General features: G+C 37.5%; 1 protein-coding gene across 6 annotated transcripts in view; it reads left to right on the top strand.

Annotated features, from left to right (window-relative positions):
- The window catches only part of DACH1 (dachshund family transcription factor 1), a 530,916-nt gene that overhangs the window by 378,811 nt on the left and 126,815 nt on the right, over positions 1 to 25,290 (top strand). For 4 of the 6 annotated variants that reach the window (XM_025197328.1, XM_025197325.1, XM_025197327.1 and 1 more), the window contains 2 exons: positions 14,528 to 14,663; positions 20,193 to 20,330. In XM_025197328.1, the coding sequence (XP_025053113.1) occupies positions 14,528 to 14,663; positions 20,193 to 20,330 (274 nt within the window). The remainder of the gene's footprint in view (positions 1 to 14,527; positions 14,664 to 20,192; positions 20,331 to 25,290) is intronic. The other 2 variants (XM_025197329.1, XM_025197326.1) reach the window with 1 other exon arrangement.

The raw sequence follows: 25,290 nt of genomic DNA, 5'->3' as shown, positions 1-25,290 counted from the left end.
TGGCTGCCTACAAACTCATCAGGGGAGATCATCAGCAAATAGGAAGAGCCCTTTTCTCCCCAGCACCATCTGGGGTGATGAGTAACAATGGTAATAAGCTGATGGAGAATAGGTTTAAGTTAGAGATCAGGAGGCAATATTTTACAGTTAGGGTGGCTAGAATCTGGAACCAACTTCCTAGGGAAGTGGTCCTTGCCCCTACCTTGGGTAAATTCAAAAAGAGGTTAGATGATCACCTGCCTGGGGTCTTGTGAACCCAGCATTCATTCCTGCCTGTGGCAGGGTGTCAGGCTAGATGATCTATTCAGGGCCCTCCTGACCCTAGCTACTATGAAACTATGAATATACAAAACAAAGAATTTATTTTTGAGTTATTATGCAATCACCTCTACCTACACTATACAAACACTAATCATGACAAAAATATTTTTTGTAATAAAATTAAGATATGTTATAGTACACTTTTAGTGTATGGTTTGTTTTTTTCTGATTCCAAGATGGCACCCCCCTCCCAAAAGCAGTATTTCCAGTGGGGACAAGAGGAAGGACTTCCAGTGGCAAAGGTCAGGGGCTAGAGGGTGGGACTTCTGGTCCCAAGATGGCGGCAAGGGAGAAGGGCAACTGTCAAGGGGCGGGACTACCTATGTGGCCCTCGGCAGCTCACCAAAACTCATTAAGTGGTTCTCCACCCGAAATAATTGCCCTTCCCTGTGTTAGCATCATCCAGAGCTATAATGCTCTGATAACCAGGACATATTTAAATATCTCCAACATGGGTACTTTTCCCCTTAGATGTAGAGAATGCTCAGGTTTCCCTTTTGTTCTGTTTGGGGTCTCATGGTCATGTAATCCTGTACAGCTAATAAAGGGACAATCAGTTTACGGAGTGATTACATTTTAACAACACACATAAACAGGCTGTCCCTTGTCTGGAAATGTTTTGTAATTTAAAATAAAGATGTATAGTAGGATTTTGATGCTGCAACAGTGTATTGAGTTTTTATGTCTCAGCTGTAGTGCAAGCTGATGCAGAGTTCACATGCCTTTGTCCAGGATGAATGGCATATGTAAGGTGATACAAAAGATATTGTATATAAGGAGTGTTAAAGATATGGCTCACAGGCCAGATCTGGCTTATAGCGGTTTACCATCTAGCCTGTCAGGCTCCTGAAGGGATGGGGCCCACCACTGAATTTTGACATATGGAGACACATATGATGCATCTTGGCAGCTGACGGGTGAGCAATGATGCATTCATCTGTATGGCTCAAGAACCTGTGGTGGTTAACACTACCACCACTCATCCCACCTCCAGAAGTGGGTCTGGATTCGACTCTCAAGGAGCTCTGCAATCTGAATCTATCGCTGGTGGGCCAGGGGAGTTTCACACCCTTCTTATGTATGATATAGGCTGTAAAGATATAGAAGTGGAGGCATTTAAAATATATATGCTTTTTTATATTTTCACAAAAAGATATTACTAAGTACATTTTTTTGTACTTAAAATGGGATATATTACTAGAACTGATAAAATAGTAAAGTAACAATGTTAATTATCCCCATAAATGTGTAAAAAATATAATTACATCCAAAAAAACCCCCAAGGTTGAAAGAATATTATTAAGGTCACAAAGACAAGCAAGCAAAAATTAGAAAATGTCAGAATTACTTTTACCATGATAACCTTAATTTACCAACATGGGATATGCATTATGATCAGGGATCCTGGTTTTCTCTGATTTTAAAAAAATCCCCAATTTTCGGTTAAAAAAAAGTAACCCCAAATCCAAATTTTTCCATGATTTGAATGAAACAACACTATATATAAATATTAGTGGTGTTTTATTTAAATCATGGAAAAATCTGGATTAGGGGTTTGGTGTATTTTTTAAACGAAAAACTAGGGATTTATTCAGAGAAAACCGGGATCCCTGATTATGACACAGTCTTTAATTGCACAATGCCATACTACTTTTTTCATAGGACCCCTGCCTCATTATGTGAATGGTTAATTATTTAGTATTTCATTAGAGATTCTTCTTAATCAATATCTGTCCCAGCCTTATTTAACCTGAACTGTCCAAAATCTGCATTGAATACAGAATTATTAATTTCTTCATAGAAAGTATATGCATCTTAAACAGTAATGGCAAAATCATAATAGATTATGCTGTTATCCCCATTTTACAGCTATAGGACTGAGGCACAAGAGATAAAAGACAAAATTGTCAAAAGCATTTGATAATTTTGGATACCTAAAACTTAAAAGTTTGATTTTTGAGAGAATTTGGCATTTCTGTAACTAATCACATGTTCAAAGCACAGCTCCAACTGTAAGCACTCAGCAGTTCTTCAAATCTAATTTTGTGTTATGCAATCACAAAATAAGAACATCAAATCAGTGACCACACTTCAAGATCACAAAGAACTATGAGGGAAAAGCAAGGAGAAAATTCAGTTGTCAGGGCAGCATTCAACTAATTGCCTTACTCATAAAATCATCCTTTCTCTTCATGTAGTTGAATGCCTCACTCCCCAAATGCCTTCCAACTTCTGCTACAAATGTGGCATCAGTACTGCAGATACCCACCTCATTTATTTCACAACCTTGATTTATTTTCAGATCACACTTTGTCTTGTGCTTTGAATAAGATAGGTGTTTCAGAGAAAAGATTTTATTTAGTTCTCTAATTAGGCCAGTGGTTCTCAACCCTGTTAGACTTGAGACACCCATTCATTAGACTCAAGGCACCCCTTGTTAACCTCAAGGCACCTCTTGGAAAATGTAAGCTCTTAGTTTTCACTGTTTTTTGACTAATAGAGCAAGTCTTCTGTTACAAGGAACTCAGAAAGGCCACAGCAGGTAAGACTGTTTATAACATTATGGATTCCTATTTTAATTATCTGGGTTTATCTTGTGAATCATGTTTGCATACCTAACAGTGTTATTATTACATGGCTGTGGCACCCTCGTTGAGAATCACTGAATTAGGCTGTATCGTGAAGTACACATTCCCAGGTAAGGTAAATACCATGATAGAAACAAATTTTAATTCATGAAAAAACGTACACTGTACTATTGTATATTTCTAATGATCCCCTTAATGAAATAGCACTTCACAAAAATTAAGGCCTTAAATTGTTACCAGTAACAGGAGAACTGTGAAATATTATCAAGTGCTGATTATATCATATAAGCCAATCAGCATTTTCTCGTTTTTATCATAGTTCCAGATAATCTTTTATGTTAAAATTACTTCTCTGATATTATGCATAATACACACAATCTCTAGCTGAATCAGTATCACTTCAGTATATGAAAGTGTTTTACTCCTACTAATAGACTGGCTAGATCTTATGTCAGAGTATAGATGAGCCCATAGACTGAGACTAGGTTACAGTAGTTTGGTATATTTTGTTCTGAAAGGAGCTGCCACTGATGTAATTCACTTTTTCTACTTGTTTTTATTCATTACTAATTTGTGTTTAATGTGTAAGGTTTTTTTGAAATGTGGCTAATGTTTATATCTGGAATGGAAGGGTATCAATTGCTCTTTTTTGAGCATTCTGGGATTTGTAAAGCAGACATGCTTTAAAATGCAGTTTGAAGTAAGTAACAGCTTGATGCTTATATGAATTAATTTGTGTCATATAGCACTATCAATGATACATGGCCTACAGACGGTAGTCTTAACCTTTTTCTTGGAGCATGGCTGAAACTTCAGAAGTCTACACTGCTTAGAATGATGTCTGGTCTAGTGACCATTTTGCATCAGCTCTGAAGAGAGAATCTCATAGCCTCTTCTAAAGCTAGGTTATATGCAAATACTCCTTTTAAAATGAAAACAAATCATTTAAAGAAAAATAAATAAATAAAAGGTGGTCTGTGGGATTCACTATCAGGATAGAAGTGGTTTAATTTTATAATTGTTTGTAAAAGTTTATAAGGTTCAGTATAACTTGGAAATGTATACTTTTCTGGAGTTTCCAAGCCAAAGCATTTCTCTTAAATGCAGTTGTATGGATATATTCATAGGAGAAACAGGTACATAATAATTGCCAGGATTTTGATGAGAGTCCACAAAGCCTGGATTTGGTTCCATGAAGCTTTGTAGCACTTCCAGGAATGGTTTTTATTGTGGTTCAAGGCTATGCTTTGGACCATGCTGTAATCTTTCCTGTATACCCCTGTCTTGTGCCCTGTGCTCAACTTCTTATAAATGGTCTCCCATGATTTTTTACACCAAAGCAGGTCACTGAATCTTGAATAAAAAACATGATTTTTCTGCAGTCTAAGTTGAAGCTTTGTCACTTTATCCTATGGAAGCCAGACAAGTGTTTGACTATCATAAGCCAAAACAACTTTGAAATTATCGTTTTATTGCAAAAGTAAAAATAAAGAAAAAGGAAACTTAATAAACGGTTTAAGTACATTTGCCTTATCTACAGTTTTGGTAAGTTTAGCTTACCCACATACTCTGACTTTGGGTTCAGTATTCCCTGTGTCTCTCCTCATCCCTGTTCTTCAGTGGTTCCCTTTTTATATTCACTCCTAAGTTTTATTCTTGTATTTCTTGAATTTGTCCAAATCAAGTTTTATATGGACTGCTGGTAGGCCAGAAAGTTGGTTCTTTGCATTGTCGTCTAAGACTTGGTAAATGGTTAACAGAAACATTTGTCTACTTTTTTCCCTACCTGTCAATTAACTCCTGTTGAAACCAACTCTTGGTGATTAAATACCAAACAATACAAGAAAAATCAAACAAGCAGATGCAAGAAATAAAGCCTAATAATCAAATGAAGCCTAATTCCCACATCCACTTTTTTATACTGTTTAGGTTTGTGATGTAAGAAAAGCATTATTCCCATTCTAGAGACAGAGAAATTTTTGCCCCAGCTGAATCTGCATCCAGGCTCACCCAAATACACAAATGCGATTTTTGATAGAGAATTAAGAAATGTAATATCATAAATAAAGTCTTATGGGAAGAAGTATTAAAACTCCTTAGTAAGAGAAAAAGTTGGGCCTTCCTAAGAAATACCATAGTAAAGGCAATAAACAATTTTATATTCCTCTAAGGTTGGGTATTTAACGAGTCCAATAAAGTTTAGTCAATTGACCAGTCAAATATTAGTAAAAAATTACAAAACATTGCCAATAAGTCCAAATAATACACAGAAAAGCACAACATTTCTATTAAGAAATGTGTCAAAAAACAATTTAAAAAATCATATTTCTGTCAAGAAAATTACAAAAAACATAGGGTTTTTTTGTCAAATTGGTATAATTTTTTACCAGTTAAAAATATGCAGGGAATTGATGGGTCAATTGACAATATTTGACCGGTCAATTTACCAGCTTGCCATCCCTACTTAAATCATAAAACCCAAAATTCAGGAAATAGTTCCCAGATTGCCATGGACCTACTCAAAGACTGAAAGTTATAAGCCACTCTCCTCTTCCAAAAAGCAAAATCTGTGCTGTAAACAGAAAAAAAGGAAATAACCAGAGAAGTATATATAGAGGAAATGAAACTGTGAATGGGTGATAAAAAGTTGATTGAGTTTACTTGGGCCCAAGAGACTGGAAGAACCAGTGAGGGATTTCACAGATTTATTGGGGAAAGCATTTTTTTTTTTTTTTTTTTTTACAAATACAAAGGTTTACGATGTTCTTTAGAGAAAATGGTTCCATTAGTGAAAATGAGAGTGCAATTAGTGATAACTCAAAAGTAACTGAGGTATTGAATATTGGTTTTAGTTTTTTAAAAAACTGATTTCAATTAGAAAGAAAAACATTTGTACCATTAAGGAATGAGGATTGCCTTATTATTTAAATAGATAGCAATGTATAAATAAGGAAAAAATTGAAGAAGGGGATGTCTTGAAGTCAGGTAGCCAGATGGAAAACATGCTAAAGTTGGATATTAGGCATGTAAATGGCCCCATCCTTATTATAACTCTCAAAGCCATGGTTGCTCATAGTTTTCTGAAATTTTAGCATAAACTCAGAGGAAGTAGATGAAACATTGCCCTGTAAAATACCCTGTGCGCTAGGAATAGAGGAGACAACCAAGAAACTCAATTTTTCTACTCTTTCAGGCTCAGGCAAGGGCAACTAAATGTGCCATTTTAAGAAAACAGCTTCAGGACTGTTTCTCCCATGGGTTCAGGAAAGATCAATAAGCATTTACAAAAACAGTAATAGGTAACTGAGAAGTAACAGGTCTGTACTTTGGTCATTGTAAGAGGGATCATGATAATCTCTTCACAGAAGAAGGAATAGAAACCATTTTTCCTCACAGAATGGGTCTGGATATTGTAGAGATTTCCTTTTTAACTCTGGAAGTTGAGGATGTGCTAAAGAAAACTTGTTTGTGTGTCATTTCCCTTCTCAAATACTCAGGAAGTCAGATTGTCCCAGCGTAAGAGTACGAAGCTCCAGACTTCAGACTTTTACTCCTGGTAGACTACTCAGCATCCTCCCCTGAAAAAATACTGATACTGCCTATGCTAGATTTCAAGAACAACAAGGCATGGTTGTTCCAGGATTGAAAACCTGAGTGATCCCTCCATTTTCAGCCTAAACCACAATTTCAGAGGATCACCTTTACATTCAGAGAACTAGAAGTGTTGGAAGCACCCAGTAGATCACAGACTCACTGCTACCCTGCCTAATTTTTTTTGGTAATGGAAGGCCCATCTACATGAGATGCTTACCACAGGGTTGCTTCATTAGCTCCTCAGTAAAGCATCACTGGTCTACATGTGCAGAGCAGTTAGGCCAAGGTAAACTAACTCTGCTGTAGGTTAGTACTGCCACATACAAATACTGTCCTATGGCAGAGTTATTTAATCCACCACAATATGTGTAAATGCTGATAGGGATGGCTGGGGCACCAGGGTGCTTCAGTGTGTGTTTGTGTGTGTTTGGGGGGGGGGTGCTTGTGGTTAGCCTCACACTGAAGCAGCTGCGTTCCCTAGCCAGCCCCTCTACAGCATGTTGAGCCAGGTCAGAGCAGCCCCAGGCTAGTAGGCTGACCCCTGGGGCCCTGGCTCCACACGCTGTGCCACCAGTGTAAACTGGGCAAAATATGGCCCATCAGATCATTCTATCTGGCCCACAGGGCCCCTAAAAATTTTAGTAAATTAATATTTATTTGCTCCTGGCTGCCTGTCAAAGGTGACAGGAGACAGGGGCAGTAGGACCCAGGGGGAGCCAGAGGCAGGGTCATAGCCTCATTCCACTCCCAGCCATTTCCCTGCTTCCTGCCCCCACACTGCTCCAGCACCACATGGCACCCAGCTGCATCCCTGGACCAGGAGCACAAGGCCATGCTGTTATGTTTGTGTGTGTGTGTGTGTGTGTGAGTGTGTGTGTGTTCGTATAGGGTGAGTCCCACATGCACACCTCACCATAAACATGCACTCACACCCCCCTCACACTGCCATACAAGCAGACCCCCAGACCTACACCTTGTCACATCCCAGCCACCCTCCTCCCACACACTTTCCCCCACAAGCCTCATACCCACCCACACTCCACATATCCATATACCCACCCACATGCTCCCTCACCCCACACACCCACAGCCCCCACAAACCTATACCCACAATATACAAGAGTAAGACTTCATTTTAAGCTATTGTGCAATCACCTCTATGTACACTGCACAAACACATGTACATCAGGACAAAAGTATTTTTTTGAAATCAAATTAATGAACGCTGTAGATGTTCACTTTTTAGAATATAATTTGATATATTTCTGGTTCCAAGATGTCAAAACCCCTTGCTGAAAGGAGTATTTCCAGGGTCAAGAGGGGGGACTTCTGTTGGTAAAGGTCAGGAGTTAGGGTGCGGGACTTCTGGTCACAAGATGATGACCAGGGGACAAGGCACCTGTCAAGGGGTGGGCCTACCCATGCAGCCCTCAACCGCTTGCCAGAACTTGGTAAGTGCCCCCCATCCAAAATAATTGCCAATAAACTCTAGTGTGAACTGTCCTGGAGTTTACTGTGTGGCATTAATATTCACATGTAGATGCACCAGTGAGGGAGTAATAAATAGTATCTCACTTCACTTCTTTCCCTTCTAAGTTAATGAGTCCCTTCCATAGGCTATATGCCAGTACTTCTGTTGGAATATGATTAGTTGGGTGCTGGTCCAAATCAGGTCTTGAAGATTTTAATTTATGGTATTCTTCCTGGAATCTATCTAGGTACAGAGTCCACTTGCCTTAAGTCTTTCCTGAAATGTTCTCACTGATGCTCTGGTAAGGCACAGAGGAACAGAGGGATTGGAGTAGTCAGTATGCTGAAATAACAACATTTCTGAATATTACAGATACAAAGCATCATTCAGGGTGCCAACACACTGGTGCTTCTATTTAAAAGGAGAGGCTGAGTTCCTAGAACTGTAAGATGACTGAGCCTGAGATGGTGTGTGTGAGTGGGGAGCTTTATGTAGAAGCAAATTATATTGGCAGGCTCAGGCTTGAAATAACTAGATAGGGAGAGCTTTGCCATACTCTACATTTCTTATAGAACAGAGTGGGAGAAAAGGTATGTCCCTGTAAGCTCTGAACCGGATAAAGGTGAAAATGAGCCCTAGAGTAAAGTCTGTGCAAACTGCAAAATCGTCTAGGTGATGAAATACTAAGAAGACTGGAATGAAAGAGGGAGAACCTTGAATAGAGTAAATGCTGAGAGGAAAAGGCCTGAAGAATGCACTTAGCATTTTATCTGAAACTGTTACTGGCAGAGATTAAAACAGAAAGGAGAGGTGAACCAAACAGGATGGGAGAGCTGTTTGATCCATTCAGTCGTGTGCCCAAGTATACCTGGACAAAGTTATTTATTTCTGTAACCTCAAGTAAAGTGTGTGTGAATGTGGGTGTGGGGGGTGGGAATGAAGATGCACTCTGAAAATGATTTTTTGCTAAACATACTGTGGATTTTCATCATTAGGAAGCTGAAATACTGAAGTGCAAATTTGTTGAGTAAAAACTAAAGTGATGGGGGCCTTCACGATTCTGTTCTCAGATTTGATTCTGTCTTCTTCCCTTACCTATCTTCCTAGGGAGAGGGAATTAAGTTCTCAGGCTTCTTAGGATACATACGATTAGTGATTTGCCTTGATTCCCCATGCAGAAGGTGTGACTTACTTGCCTGTTAAGATGGATATCTGTTTCTTTGAACAGATTTCGCTGATTTTCTATAATATGGTACCATTCCTAGATTCTTTGGTGACATGTTTTTACAAATCCCATTGAATGAGGGAATTCATGATAACCAGCGTTGATTCACTTTTTAGAACTATACAATTAGTGTTCCAAGCAAAAACATCACCTATAATACGCCACTGATCATAGCAAATGAGGTTATTAAAGAACAGGCTATATCTCCCCATTTTACATGCCTGCTTCTGAATTCAAGCTAGAGTGCCTTAAAGCCAGCTGGCAATATTCTCCAAAGAACCAGCTACCAACAAGAGTTTACCAGATCACTCTAATAATATACAATCACATCCCTCCTTGCTCTTGACATGTCTCCTCCTTGCCTCTGAATTTCTGCATATACTCGAGGTTCCACACAAGAGGTGGAAACAAGCTTTGGGGTTTCCTAACTAGGAATCAATAACTTGGGCCTAAAAGGTAAAAATATATTAAAGTAGGGTGGAGAGTCTTCCTCCATATGTTTGGATTTTAGGAAAGTATTTGATATGCACTGGGCACACAAAGTCTTGCTACTAGTACATTTTCTCACTCTCAGCAACAGAGGGAACACAAATATAAATAAAGTGCCTACCACTGCCTACATTTTTTAATGTTTCATTGGAGTAGAGTTTGCTCTAGAAATGGAGACAAATTTTACGAGAAATTTATCAGTAAAGCTGACTTCAACAAGACCCCAGACAATAACCCCAAAGTTATTGTCAGACTCAGGATTAGGTCTGATTCTTCTCTCTCTGTTTGTCCACAAGTGGTATTTCATGTGCATCAAAAGATAGCTATTGTGCCCTTGTTCATATCTGAGTTATTAATTGACTAGATTTTTATGTACTTCCTGTTCACAAAAGTTTATTTTAATTCAAGCAATTTTGAAAAGTAGAGCTAATATTTTACAAAACACTACATTTTCATCTCTTCTCTACAAATGCCCTTGTAAAAATAAATGATAGAGTAACTTTCATATATTGATATGCCAGCACCATTAGTTTATTAGTATGCCCTTTTTCGAGTGAGAAAGTCTTTCAATGTATTATTACTAGCATTTTCATTTATTAGTGCAGCTTGTTTTGATAAAGACAGAAAATTGCAAGAGACTGTATATTATTGATTGGTGGAATTATGAAGCAAGACTATAAAGCAGTAAGTTGAGGTAATAAATTAATTACCCTCCTGCCTAGTTCAGTCCCAAGTCTGTTCAAGTGAAGGATATTCCACAAATAAACTGATAAACTCAGAATACATAAACTTTGTCTTCCACTGCTTTATTATATATGAATAAAACTCATTATCTGTTTTGTTTCAATAATAATTGTATTTTGTTGTCCTATATGTTCCCTTTGCTCTGTTCATCTTAAAATGTGTTGTAAAAGCACACATAAATAGGATAAACAAATTAAGCTGTTTAAATAAATTAATTTACTCTGCAGCTCTGTATTCAAATCTTATATGCTCACTGGATTTCATTTTAATGAAACCCTTCAAAGAACAATACATTGTATGCCAAACAGTGAAATTATATATTAAATGAAACGATTAAATATGCTGTGTTCCAATTTATACCAAAGCTGCACCCTGTGCATGCTTAAATCCTCCTAAATCTAAAGAAATAAATCTATTGCATTCTGAAAACATCTAAATTATAATCCTCCACTTGACTACTTAGTTCATGGGCATGTAAACACAATCAAACTCAATAATAAGCCTAGAGCTATGATGCAGTTAAACTTTTCTCATCAGTGTTTTAACTTAAAAAATAAAGACTATTAAAATAGAATCCAGTTAGATGTCTTGATACATTGTTTTTAGAGGTCTTCACCTCTTCCATTAATAGGATATTGAAACCCTCTGCAATCCCAGTAGCAAGTACAGCAAACATTTATGGGAATGTATCCTGAACAGTTCTATTGATTAGTATAGATAGACATGTTGTTAATTTTCTTTGGAATGTATTCAACAAAATAAATGTTCATATGGCTACTGTGCATACTGATAATGAAAGCCACTGCTAATGCAGTTTGGGATATAAGAAACAGGAGAGTGCTCCTTCTATGAAACACTTTTATGAATTACCAGTGACAGCTTTTCATGTCCTCTCCTAAGACAAATTCAAATTGTATTGTTATATTAGGCTTACTTTATTTTTTATAAAAAGATCTCTCCAGATCTATTAAAAAAATCATGATTTTCAAAGAAAGAAAATTAAAATATTTATGTACAGCTAATATATACCTATGACAAGCCAAACATGGAGATTTTTTCAGTAGAACTCTTACATGAATAACATCCTTAGTGAATAGCAAACTTTTATAAATATTTGCCCTTGTTAAGAAAAGTGTTTCTTATTTATTGATATATAGATATAGATGTAGATATATAGATAAAGCAGGTAGTTCATATATACATAGACATCAGTGATTCTCAACCAGAATGCCCTGACACCCTAGGGTCTCTTGAGACCTTTTCAAGAGTAGTGTGGGATGCCATACAATGTTAGCACTGTTAGGTATACAAACATGGTGTATAAACCAAGAGATTTCATATAGGAATCCACACTGTCAAAAGTATTCTGACAGGTTGTGATCTTTGTGAGTTCTTTGAGAATTGTTTAATTATATTTTATAGTAAAAAAAGCAGTGAAAAATAGGATCTGGCATTTTCTGATGGGGTTCCCTGAGTCTAATGAAAGAAGTCTTGAGTCTCAGAAAGTTGAGAACCACCGAAACACACATGAATATATATATATATATACACACACATATATATATACACACACCCCCACACACATACCCATACCCACACATGCATCTATTATAGTATATAACTTCCATATAGATTCCATCTGGAGATGTAAATTCTGTAATTCAACCAGAATGGTTAGTCATGTCAGTAAGCTACTGAGCATATTTAACATTTAAACACATTATAGCCTGATTGGGAACTCACTTCTCTTGAAACTATTCAGTAAATTTCTGTTTTTAGTAAATTCAGTGGCAAAGCTTTCATTGCCCTCAATAATTCAGGATTTCATCCTGGTCTCTTAGGTCCTGAAAAAGCCCATTCCAGTACTTGACCCCCCTCAGAATCAGAAAGGTCCTCTTAATCTCCAACTAAATTTCTTCTAATGCAGTTTGAAATTCTTTCCCCTGCGACCACAGAGAAAAATATATCTCCATCCTTTTCATAATCACAGAGAGTGTCTAACTATTTCTTAGATACTTTTTCATATTCTAGACCATAAAAAGTCTGTTAGTGGGCACATCTACACATGCATTAACACGCTTTAGTTAATACACATTAAATGTGGTACTTCTGGGTGCCTATACATGAGCGCCGAGGCTGCTCCAAACACTGTAATTCCAGCATGTCAGAGCAAATTTGATTAATTGAGTGGCAGTTTCCATGCTCCAGCAGCCCAAGTGAAGGGATGCTGATACATGAGGCATGGCGGCACTTTAATTAGAGTGGTTCTCAGACCCACGTGCAATTAAGCGCCAGCCCTCCCTACCCCCGAAGCACATGTAAAAGTACCCTCCATTGTGAAGTTCTATGAAAACGCCCATTAGCCTGCTTTAAGGCACATTAACTAAAGAGCAACTGTGAGAATTGTTTGATTGTGTATATATATATATACATTCATGTGTGTTTCAGTGGTTCTCAAGTTTTTTAGACTCAAGTCTTCCTTCATTAGACTCAGGGAACCCCCTCAGAAAATGCCAGATCCTATTTTTCACTGTTTTTTTTTTTTTAATATAAAATATAATCAAACAATTCTCAAAGAACTCACAAAGATCACAACCTGTCAGAATACTTAAAACTGTTTTAAGTGATGCTTAATGCACATTAGCCTATTTTAATGTGCATTAACTGAATAGCAAGGTTTTTCAGTGATGTTTTAATGCACATTAAAATAGGCTAATATGCATTAAAGCGCACATGCAAATGCCTCCCTTGGGTCTTATTTTCTGAGCAGTCCCACCTCTCCCCTAAGACTGTTATTTATGTTTACTAGCTACTCTTTTCTATGCTAACATCAACTATGTTTAGGCTCTTGAAAGTGATGGTTATTGAGAAAGCTCAATGATTACAAGAGAAGACCCTGCATTTTCATAAAAGGATAGTTCTCCAGAGCCAAGTTTACTGCTCTTTGCTTATTGTTTTCTTTCTAAAGATGCAAGGGTATCATATGTATTTGATACTTAAACTGACCCCCATTACAGGTTCCTCACATAAGCTGTTTTTTAATCATATATGTAGACTCATTAACATTAGTTTTCAAAAATACATTGCTTAAAAATCATAAAATTGTTTGTTTTTAACCAACTTAGAGTATGACAATATGTTTCCACTCTGGTCATTTTATATTTAGGTATGGATTGTGATTCCTTTACATTCAGTAGTGTCTTATTCCTCAAATTGTCCTACTGAAATGAGTGAGACTACATTGAGCGGTAGAATTCTAGTCAGTGGGTGCACCTACACATTCAATTAATGCAATTCAATAAACTCTAGAGCTCTTTGAGATGGAGTCAACTGCTCCTGGTGCATTGTCTACGTCTGTACCTGAGACAGCAGCATTTTTTGAGCCAGAGTAGATCTGGGCTGGCAGCAGGCTCAGGAGGACAGCCCTGTGTTCTGGGTGTCAGTGGTGGGTGGTGGAGGGACTGCCTGGGGCACAAAGGTACAGAACTGTGGAGCCATGTGGCTGGATGGCAGGCAGGAATCTGGCCCCTACCTTGTCACCATCTATATGTGCATTTCAGTGCAGTAAATGACTTTGCCATAAGATAGTATTGTTCCTGGTGGAGTTAATTAATGTACTGCACCCTAATTCCAGTGCATGTGTAGACTGTGTAGACTGTAGTACTTTACTGTGGAGCTAATTAGTCAACTTTGCAGTAAAGTGCATGTGTAAATACACCCAGTAAAAGTAAAACTATTAAAATCTTTTATTTATTTATAAATACATTACATCTTTCAGCGATACTGGTATCTGCAATCAAAAGGAAATAAAGAGCTCAGTGACATAATATTTTATAAATAAAACCTCTACTGTTAAAAATAAACCTCATTCAGAGAGTCAGTTTATACACCTAACTGAATGATCAAGTCTTACACTTACCTAAAACTCTAGAGTTTCTAGAAGTGAGGGCCTTCCTGTGAACATCTGCTGCTTCAAGAACAGGACTCAGGCAGTGAGATCATGCAGATACAAGGGAGATTCTATTGTATAAAATGGTGTTCAATATGTAAGAGGGCTGTGATGCTCAACTTCTTTTGGTTTTTTATGGGGTATAGGAACGTGTTCCAGACAGTCCTTCTCCTGCTCCTTCCCTTGAAGAGGGTCGAAGACCTGGTAGCCATCCATCATCTCACAGAAGCAGCAGTGTATCCAGCTCGCCTGCACGGACTGAGAGCTCTTCAGACCGAATCCGTATGTCACATTCTTTTGCTTGTCACCAGTTTAAATCCGATTAGTTGTAGCTGTTCTTTTCTTTAAAAAAAATCAAAATGAACTCATTGTAAGTAGTTCTTATATATAATGTGCTGAAGTTCAGCTGCAGTAACTATCTGTGGACATTATATTCTCTGGTTTACAGTATCATAATGCCTGATGCTACATTAGCAGGTACTGATACAAATTGCCATCATGTCATATTAAACATAAAGATATGAGCTATGAAATATAGAATTACAGCTGGAAAGCAATTTCCTAGATTAGTTTTAGAACAGGATGTATAGCAATTGGAAATATATAGATATTTTAGGGAATTTAGTTTTATTTAATCCTGCTATCATACTTCTGTTGATAATTAAATGCAATTTTAGAGGTGACATTTTACATGATAAACTGCTTTAAAAATAATTCAAGAATTCAGTTAAATCAATTACCAGGCTTCAGTTTTTAAATTTGATAAATATAAAAATAGATAATGATGGGGGTATTATCACCTCATGACTTGCAAAGGATAGAGTGAATTTAGACCATGCTATCTCAAAGTAATGCCATTTTTATCAAGCCTCTATGTCCAGGATATAAATTGTATGGCAAAGACCCAGGATTCTAAAATATTCCAGTATAACAGGCTGGAAATTGAGGTTTTCAACCAATATTATTTTATTAATACCACAATAAATGTATTCTACACTGCTTCTTCTTTTCATTATTGCTATGCTTCTGAGTTTTATACTGACAGCACATCACTGCAGCACAGAAATGGGCAAAGAGCAAATCTGGGGTCTTTGGCACCTAGCTTGAAGACACTTTATATTTTGGTTTCTGTGTAAATTTAAGAAGGCACTTTGGGGATGGTTGTTAGATAAGAGGTTAGCTGGCTTTTTTTCTGAAATAGTCACCTGTGAAAGTAGATGGCAATGAAAATAATGCTCCATTCTTTTATAGATGAAAAATGTTTTCAATGGTAATAAGCTGGATCCTGGTTTTCTTTGATGAAAAATATCCTCAATTTTTGGTTTAAAAAAATTAACTCAAAATCCACATTTTTATGATTAAAATGAAACAGCACTATATTTAGATATAGATACATATCTATATCTAAATTTAGTGCTTTCATTTTAATCATAAAAATGTGGATCTATATCTATTTAGAGATCTATATCTATTCTAGCCAATTGTCCGTCAAGAATGACACGGGGGGGGGCAGGGATGGAGTGCCACCACCTAATGCCCCATGCTGCTGCTGTTCTGCCTCTTGCAGGGACCAGGGTGGGGGAGCTGAGGTCAGTGCTGCTGGCTTCAGCTCCCCCACCCCCTATTTGGTCCTTGGCACCACTTGCCGGGAGTGGGGTTGGGGAGCCAAGGCTTGGCTCCCCCACCCTCCATCCAGTCCTCAACATGGCTTTGGAAACATGGCAGCACTCCTCCATGCTTGGAGCCCTCTGATTGGCTGTTTCTGTCAGCCAATCAGAGTGTGAATAAAGTGTTATGGACAGACAGACCGACAGATAGACAGATTTAAGCTTTTATAATATTAGAATATAGGGATAGAGATCTATCTATCTATCTATCTATCTATCCATATAGATAGATATAGATATAGATATCTATATATCTATGTATTAGTGGTGTTTCATTTTAATCACAGACAAATGTGGATTTTGGGTTACTTTTTTTAATCTGAGAATTTAGGCTTTTATTTTTATCAGAGAAAACCAGGCTCCCTGGTTATTATACAAAACTGCTTACTTTCCCAGCCTTTTATCTGGAGTATGAGAACTAAAGTAAAGTTTTGTATTCTGACATTGACACTAAACTAAATTTTTATTTTAAATTTTTATTTTTAATAGGCTGTATAAACCTGTTGCAATGTCCCCTAAAGTCAATTGAAAGACTCCCGCTATCTTTACTGATGCTGGGTCAGGCCCTCTGGAGTTGATTCTTAACAACATTAGAAATTTAAATTAATAAGTTTAAGACTAGTTCCTATAATAGCATGTTTTATCACTATAAATGCTTCCAGTTTTATTGAGGTTTTCCTTTTTCAAAGTCTCTTGCATCTTCACAAAAATACATTCACTAATTTTTAAAGCAGTGATTCTCAGCCAGGGATCCATGGCACCCTGGGATGCTCTGACAGCCTTTAAAAGGTGTTGTTGGCAGAGAGGTGATAAGCAGATACTCTCTCTTGAGATTATCTTTTCCCCTTTTCTCCTTTCCAGGGGCCTTGGCTATAAAAATGATTGAAAACTACTGATTTAGACAAAGTAATACTTTTTCTTATATACACTTTATTAGGTTTTAAGTGGTTTTCAGTAGCCAAATCTACACATGCACTTTACTGCAGAGTAGGCTACTTAGCTGCAGAATAGTGTCAGTGTCTACACATGTGACAGTATTAGGCCACAGTAAACTAATTAGTGCTGCAGCAAGGTAGTACTGTCAAGGACAGTACTATCTTATGCTGAGGTAATATACTGTGATTAAATGCATGTGTACACACTGACCACAAGCGTAGGTCAGCCCAGCCAGCTGGGAGTCAGACTCCTGCCTGCTGCCTAGCCATGTGGTTCTGTGCTTTCAGCACTCTCATGCCCCAGCCAGCCCCTCTGCCACCAGACACTTCCGCCTTGGGCTGACCCCCTGTACCCTCTTCTAGCCCAGGGATGCTCTGCCCTGGCTCAAATTGCTGCTGACCTGTGCACATGTGTAGATGGTGTGCCCTGGAGTAGTTTACTCTGGCTCAAATTGCTCTGGAGTTTATTGTTTCTCATTAATTGAATGTGTACATTAGGCTCATGTGGGTGCATCTACACATGAAATTAATGCACCTGAATAAACTGTGGTGCAGTTCATGTAGGAGTTTATTGCTCCCAGGTGCTGCATTTATGCATGTACCCAGAACCACAGCACTTTGTGCCAAGTCAGAGCAGCCCTGTCTGGCAGGGGCCCCAGGAGGTCTTCCCGCCAGCCCAGGGCTACTCTGACTCAGTTCAACATGTGGAGGGGCTCGCGGGGGCACAAGGGTGCTTCAGTGTGGGGCTAGCCAGAAGACAGCTCCCACACTGAAGCACCCTTGTGCCCCAGTCAGATCCATTGGTGCCTACACATGCATTGTGGTGCACTAAGTAGTGCTGCTTCAGGATAGTACTTGTGTTTACAAGTACTAACCTACAGTGGAGTTAATTAGTTTACTGTAGTCTAATGAGGCCACATGTATAGATGCTGAGACTTTACTGCAGAGCTAATTAGACAACTCCAAAGTAAACATCTCATGTAGGTGTGCCCAGTATAAAGAGATTTCAGGACTAAATTTCTAGCTAATGCTGATGGGGCAATTTACTACCTTCAGTGAAGTTGCACCAGCTTACTTTATATCCAGCATTAACTTCTTAACTTTTTTTTAATCACTGGATATTTAAAAACTATTCCACAATATGTTCAAAATATTTCACTACATTCTAGACTCCCATTTGGCCAGAGTAAGAAATTCTTTAGCAAGATAATCTCAACCAACACAATGCTTGAAAACACTATGGATAATTATAACCCTTTCTTCTGCATGCATTTCAAATTTTTTTCAGGGTAAGGCGTGTTTATCTCAGATGTTTCTTGTTGCTAAGCTGGTGAACTGGCTGCAGTTTTCCTTTAAGGAAGGTCATAGTATTTAGCTCCCAGATTCTCCCTTTATTCCATATATAAATTTTACCACAGCATTTGAAAGCTTTGAGTTATATAGTACAGCTTAATTGGTTAACTTTATTTCATTTTGGGACAGACGTTGATGTGAGATGCGTTCTGTGGATGCCAAGAGAAGAGCTGGTTATCCCTGTGAGAGCCTTTTTCTTGTGAAGAAATGTAGGACCTCATTCAGAATAACTAGCCTCTGTAGTTTTGAGGGTGTTACAAATTCTATGACTTTCCCAAACTCCCAATTTGTAGGAATTATTCTTTATTCTGTATTCCAAAGATTTGATTTCCCTTGTGTAACCATTGGATGATGCTGTTAGTTATGGCTCCTCAGCCGTCATCTCTGCCCTACTACTGTCAATTCACCTCAGAGTTAGAAAGATATTATTATAGTTGAATAAAAATTATAGTCTGAGGATGACCATTTAAATGGATTAATCAAGCCTATTACAAGATTTCCATGATGTCAACTGTAAAAGGGTGTTTGTGTCTGAAGAAAATACAACCCAGACCCAGCCAACCTTACATTTTCCCAGTTCCATGGGAATCAATGAAGAGTAGGGAGTCACATCTCTTAGAAACTTTAATTTAGGAAGTATAGCCTTTTAAACTTGCCTCCGAACAGTGAGGGGCAAAATCTGCCAACACTACCCCCCTTAAGAATTAAGGTAACAGGGTCCCTTGGCACTGTACCAGCTTAAGAATTTATTAATTTATTTTAAAACAAATATACACCTTCTTCCTCTTGTCACTCTATATCCAGCTCTGATAACTATTTTCTCATGTGTGAGGAGGGGGCAGCAAAAACAAGAATGTTCCTACATAGATGGGGATCAGACCTGAGAAGGGGTTGAGGAATTTTCTTACAAAAGGCATCTCATCCTCTTGCACATCTGGATTATATGGGTTTCTCAGGTTTATGTGAGCTGTGCCTGAGCTGTGCTGAATAGGGGCAACAGAACATATGTATGGAAAAGACCTTCTAAACTACATGTTCAGTCCTCCTACTATGTAATATTATTATCCCCTGGTGTGTATTTTTTTTTTTAAAAAGAGGTCTTACAAAGCAGGCCTTTAGTTTGTGGCACTTAGTGTGCTAATACACAGAAACTTTATACCACTTAATACAAATAAGACCTTATTTGTCTCTGAAGGCATTTCTCAGTTTGTTCCCATTTTGTTGCCTTTATACCACTTAATGCAAATAAGCCTTTATTCTTTTCTCAAGACATGTCTCAATTTCTTGGCATTTCGTTGCCTTTCATTCTTTTCCAGAATGTTTTTAAATACTCGAGGGGGAGAGGGAGGGAGGGAACAAAGTTACCAAAGCCAACATTTTTTAAATGAACCATTGAAGAAAGAACAATAATACGAAAAGGGGGTTATCTCTGAAATAATTTTGATATCACTTTGGTGTTATTAGTTTTCTTGGATGATTGAGACAGATAGGGCTAGATTCTATCCCATCTATTAGGCATGTAACTGGACCGAAACACCAAAGTGTGGTTTTCTTCTACCCTGTTCAAATCCCTGAAAATCTATTAATCCACTAATGTCAGTAACAGATACACTTCAGATTGAGTCATCAAAAACGTAGGGAGGAAGAGGAAGACCCATTCACCACTAGTATTTTTTCAGAAACTCAAGCAGAATAGAATAGAATCACGCTTATGTGACTAATTCCATCTAGATGTGCCTAATAGGTAGAACAGAATCTAGAACATTGCATACAAAAATACAAAAAGAAGTAACTGTAGGTTTGTTTGTGTAGGGGTTTAATATTATTATTGTCTTTGTTTTCGTATGTGTCTCTAGCAGCTGTCCATCAGAATGGGCTCTCCATGAATCAGATGCTAATGGGTTTGTCACCTAACGTCCTACCTGGTCCTAAAGAGGGTGATCTGGCTGGTCATGAGGTTGGGCATGAGACAAAAAGAATACACATTGAAAAAGGTAAAACGAATGTGATATTCTTCCTATTGTAATAAAAACAAAAGGTTATGGCCCAGATATTAGTGGCTACATAATAAGATTATTATTAAATATTGCTTTAATACTAGTATGTTGTGGAATAAGTGAAATCTTGATGGGACCATGGATTTTTTGGAATACCCCCGGTCTATCACCTAGACTAATATGGACTATGCTTTATAGCAAAAGCTATAAAGATGGAGAAAGGATGAGTACAGCAAATGTTGGCCTAAACTAATTCCTCATGGTCTAGGTAGATGATTGATTCTTTAATAGTATTTTAATGAGAGCTAAGAACACTGTTAGGTAATTGCTGCAACTATAGTTCTCCAATGAAATATATGCCACTTAAAGTCCATCATCTTGTGATGCATTTTGGTGATCTGATTTTTCTGATATGACAACACATAAAAATTAAGACCTGTGAAGAAAGAAGCAAGGTTAATACCTGGCTTTACACTAGCCAACAGCAAAAAAACAAATCTGGTGAATATTGTGAGATTTATTTTAAATTTGATCGACTAAATGAGTGCAAGTTTCTGCTCTAGATTAATAGTCTATTAATGTTTATATTGATCAAGTTAGCATCTCATCATGTTGAGTATACAAATTTATTCCATTCTCTATATAACTGAAATATTAAGTTAGAAGCCAGGGTAGATTTGCACCTTCATAGACTAACTAAATCAGATGTATAGCATAAGCTTCCATAAGCAGAGGGTTTATTTTTTCAGTCTCTGATAAAATAAGCCCTATGAAAGTTTATGCTGTATATCTGATTTAGTTAGTCTAAGAAGCTAGGTACAGACATTAAGAAAGTCTGAAGTGGAATTAAATTTGCAGGGTTTTCTGTAAGCAGTGTAGTTTAGATCAGTAGTGAACAGAACACACATTTGCCCTTTGGTGGAGTGGACAGGGTTGGTGGCACCATTAGACTGGGTTCCACCATTATTAAACCAGCCTATGTGCACCTAACTTTTGTTCTGTTCTCTTATGGTTATAGACCAGTTTTCGATCACTTATACCAGTAAAAGTGTAATGTCTCTACCTGGTCTAAAGGTGTAGATCTATACAGTCTTCTGAACCTAGACTAAGATGTCTAATTCCCCTCTCTCTGCTAGCGAAGTAATAAGACAATTCTTCCAGATATGATTTGCACAAAGTTTTCATTTAAACTACGTAAAGCATTTAGTAATCTTTACAGAGTGGGAAAATGGAGTCATTGGTAGAGGGACTAGAAATAAGAGTTTCCCTTAATAAAAATATTCTTTAGCATAGGAGAATCAGGAGAAATCAGGTCTTTTGAATGAACTGAGCAAAGAAGGCTGTCAGTGCAGTACAGCTGGGAAAAAAATGGCTGTTAACAAAAAAGATTTCAGAACAGGACACTCTGTGCTCTATTTTAATAGCTATGAGAGGTTACCTTCTCAGTCCTGTGTTTGAACTTTGAGATATGGGAAGAGAATTAAAATCTGGACAGTTCCATTTTGGACAGGTGGTATTTTTAATAAGATTACCCTAAAATTAATGAAAACAACATTTCTTTTATATAAACTATTAATTTTGCTTCGTTGCACACACAACCTGTTTTAGCTTCTTATGTGCCCTCACTCAGCCCTGCAAATGGTATCCCTGCTGAGAAGTATGATGTGATCAAATTGTTTTGAATTTCAGTAAATGTTTTAACTTCAGCCCATATTTTCCCAGTGTAGTGTAGTCAGCCTGGTAAAACCAACACAATGTGGCACATATTGTTGTCATATATACACAATTTCTCTCTTAAAATTATGACTTTTGTTTTTAGTGTTACCACAAATGTATCTCTCGATGCCATCACCAGTTCAGGGTAGCTATTAAATCTGGTGTCATTGAAACTCCTAAGGATTTTATTTCTTCAGCAGTCATTGTTTAGGTCAAACCATCTATTTTTCCTTCTCTTTCTCCCTCTCTGTTTCAGCCTATTGAATTTATGGTAAATATTCATGGGCTATCTAGATTGATAGGGTATACTAAATTAAAAATTGTTTTCTGTCATGACTACATTTATCATGTCTCTCATACCAGCGCTGTAACTTTTATACTAAACTTATCTGTGTTAAAACAAGTGATTTCAGTTACAGATATTTGTGAAGATAGTAATTATCTGTTTGTGTCACTATGGCCCTGCAGTTCAAATATTCAGCTTCCTTTTATCACTTCTAATCAGTCAAATAGTAATTATTATATTAAAAAATACAAACAAAACCAACTCAGGCATGTATATTCTTAGGCTTGAAACTGTTTGTCCTTATCATCTGACTTAAAAAAAAAAAAGCAGAAGTTTTGAATGAGTCATTAAGCATTTATGCATTACTCTATTTTCTTCTGAGACACATTTGTGTCAATCTATCAGCTAGAACTAGAATGACTTTTAATTACAGCTGTGAGAACTTGGGAAATCCCACCTGGTGAAAAAGCCTCTGTCTCTTTCCTTTTTGTCCCCACCTCTATTTTTTAAAAAACAAGAAGCTCTCCAAGGTCCTGAGCTTAGGGAGAATTTAATTAAAATCAATGGGAAATTTAAATGGGAGAAAAAGTTTTAGTAGTGAAAAGTAATAAACACATTACATTTTAAGTAGGTATAAGTGAAGCCAGAAGGGGCCAGTCGTCATTTAAGTGATGGGCTGGGTCAAGGAGAGGAATCATCCTGTATCCTTGGCAAAAAGGAGCTAATCTACCTCTCCTGTAGCTGTGTTGTATAGCATAATGATTATAGATGCAGTGCATGTGCAGCTGCTTTTTGTTCATTTAATTTGCCCATTCCAAAGTGGTGTGATCTGTCTGGATTTCTTTAAAACACTCGGTTAGCCAGATCTGTTATTCTTAGCAGAAAGAATCAGTTTATTTTAATATGGTGGAAACAAAAAAGGAATAATGACTAGTAAATCTTTGGGATTTTTTAAACCAGTTTTTCACACATTTAATTAATTCTGTCATGTGACCCTCTAAAGTCTATTCAGTCTTAGGGCCTTACATCCCAAATGGTTGAATGACCTCAGCTCCTGTTGAAATCAATATGCTGTTACTTCTGTGGGACTTGGAGTTGATTCTCTGAGACATGTAGTGTAATTAATGATGGATGACTGGGGTACTAGTCATGGGGGCAAATTCTGATGGTGTGACCCAAGTCCCCTCTGCCTGCGAAAGTGAAGGCCTCCCTGGTATATATTCACCTGCTCCCTGCATTCCTCTGTACCTGAACTACAGCTCTGCAGCTCTGAACTACATGGCTGCCCTTACTGCTCTCACTGCCCCTTCCTGGCAGTTGGTGATAACTGGAATCAATGCTGGGAGTAAAGAGAGGTAACTGCAGTAGGATGGCATGAGAATGATAAAGCAGCCCCCAGCACAGAGCAGGGAGGGCTGGTGTGGTAGCAAGTTACTTGGGAACTGAAAAGATGTGGTTCAGGAACAGAGGAGCAACAGGGTGGTGAAGAAGGATTTGAGGCCAGGGCACAAAACTTAGTAATTATGCCTCTGCATGGGACTGATCCAAAGCTTATTAAAATCAGTGGATAGGCTGGATCAGACCTAGAGCAATACTTGTAGCAGTAAATGCTTTAATGGCAAAATAGGAGGAGTACCTGTTCTCAAGACAGCTTTTACCTGATACCTTAGGAAAGTAAATTATTCTACATTTTTTGTCTATCTTCTCGATCACCAGAAGGCAACAGTTTTTCCAGATTCACTGAAAATGTACTGCAAAATTGCAAATGATCCTAGGAAGGAGGATAGTTTAAATACTTGACAGCAGTCATCTTCAAGACAAGTTGTCCTCATCTTGGCAGCCTTCACATTAGATATACTTTCATGATACATGTATCTTTAAAAAATTAAGTATGATTCCACAAAAAGGCATTAGTATATAGTGGTGGAGGTTTGTATTGGGTAATGCAGAAAAGACTAATTCAGCTTTTGTCAACTCCGTGCTTAAGTTGACTCAGAACTGTTGCAGGTAATAAAAGAAGCATTGATTAATCATCACCTCTTCTAGCTGCCTTTACAATACAGGAGTATGCCTGCTCAACTTTTCAAAAGAAAAGGATAGTTGCTGACCTTTGAGAGAGAGTTGCAGAGTGAATGAAGGTGTCTTCATTCAGCCAAGGAAATATCTGGGAGTGTAGGCATTTATAACTCACCTGTATCCTCAGCATTTCCCTACTGGCTAGCTCTAGGCAAGTGCATTTTGAGCATGCTATCTTTAGGCACTTCCCTGCTCAACATGTTGGATGTTTTGGATATGATTCTGAAGGGCACAACCCTCACCATCAATTTTGTATGGAGTGTAGAGTTTGAGATTCCAGTTTGGAGCCAAGTGCCTGAAAGTTAGATGCTGAAATGTCTAGCTTTTAGATGCCTAAGTCCTTTATTGGATCTGGCCCTAGGGCATCAGATTAGAATCTTCTATCTGCATCAATTTATATTTTTTAGATTGACACCAATAGTAAATGAAGCCTGAATGTCATTCTTACATTTTAAATTGAATACGCTATTTGAGGTGTTATGGAAAGGACACTCTACTGTTGAAAACTGTGTATGCTCACTTCAGTTTCTGTGATAAAATATTCACTACCTTCACCACAGAATCTAAACTATTCCCATTATAAATTTGTTTTAACCTTAGTATTAATGGAACTATTGTAAGTGATTTTCATGTGATCCACATGAACCTTTTTTAAAATGCTCTTGCACTTGTAATTCAAGTAGATCACAATCAGAAACTTGCATATTAAACATTCCCAATAATTGTTTTCACTTTATGTGAATATATTTTATGCAACTTCTTCAGTATATGCAAATACATATTTTGTGCCCATCTATCTGGATGTGAACAATTCCAGATATCCAATCAGTTTGTGTCCTACATTTATGCCACCTATCTTGAAAAAGAAAAAAAAAATCA

This window comes from Alligator sinensis, unplaced genomic scaffold (assembly GCF_000455745.1).
Source record: "Alligator sinensis unplaced genomic scaffold, ASM45574v1 scaffold241_1, whole genome shotgun sequence".
NCBI classification, from domain to species: domain Eukaryota; kingdom Metazoa; phylum Chordata; order Crocodylia; family Alligatoridae; genus Alligator; species Alligator sinensis.
This window is presented reverse-complemented; position numbering and strand designations above follow the sequence as displayed.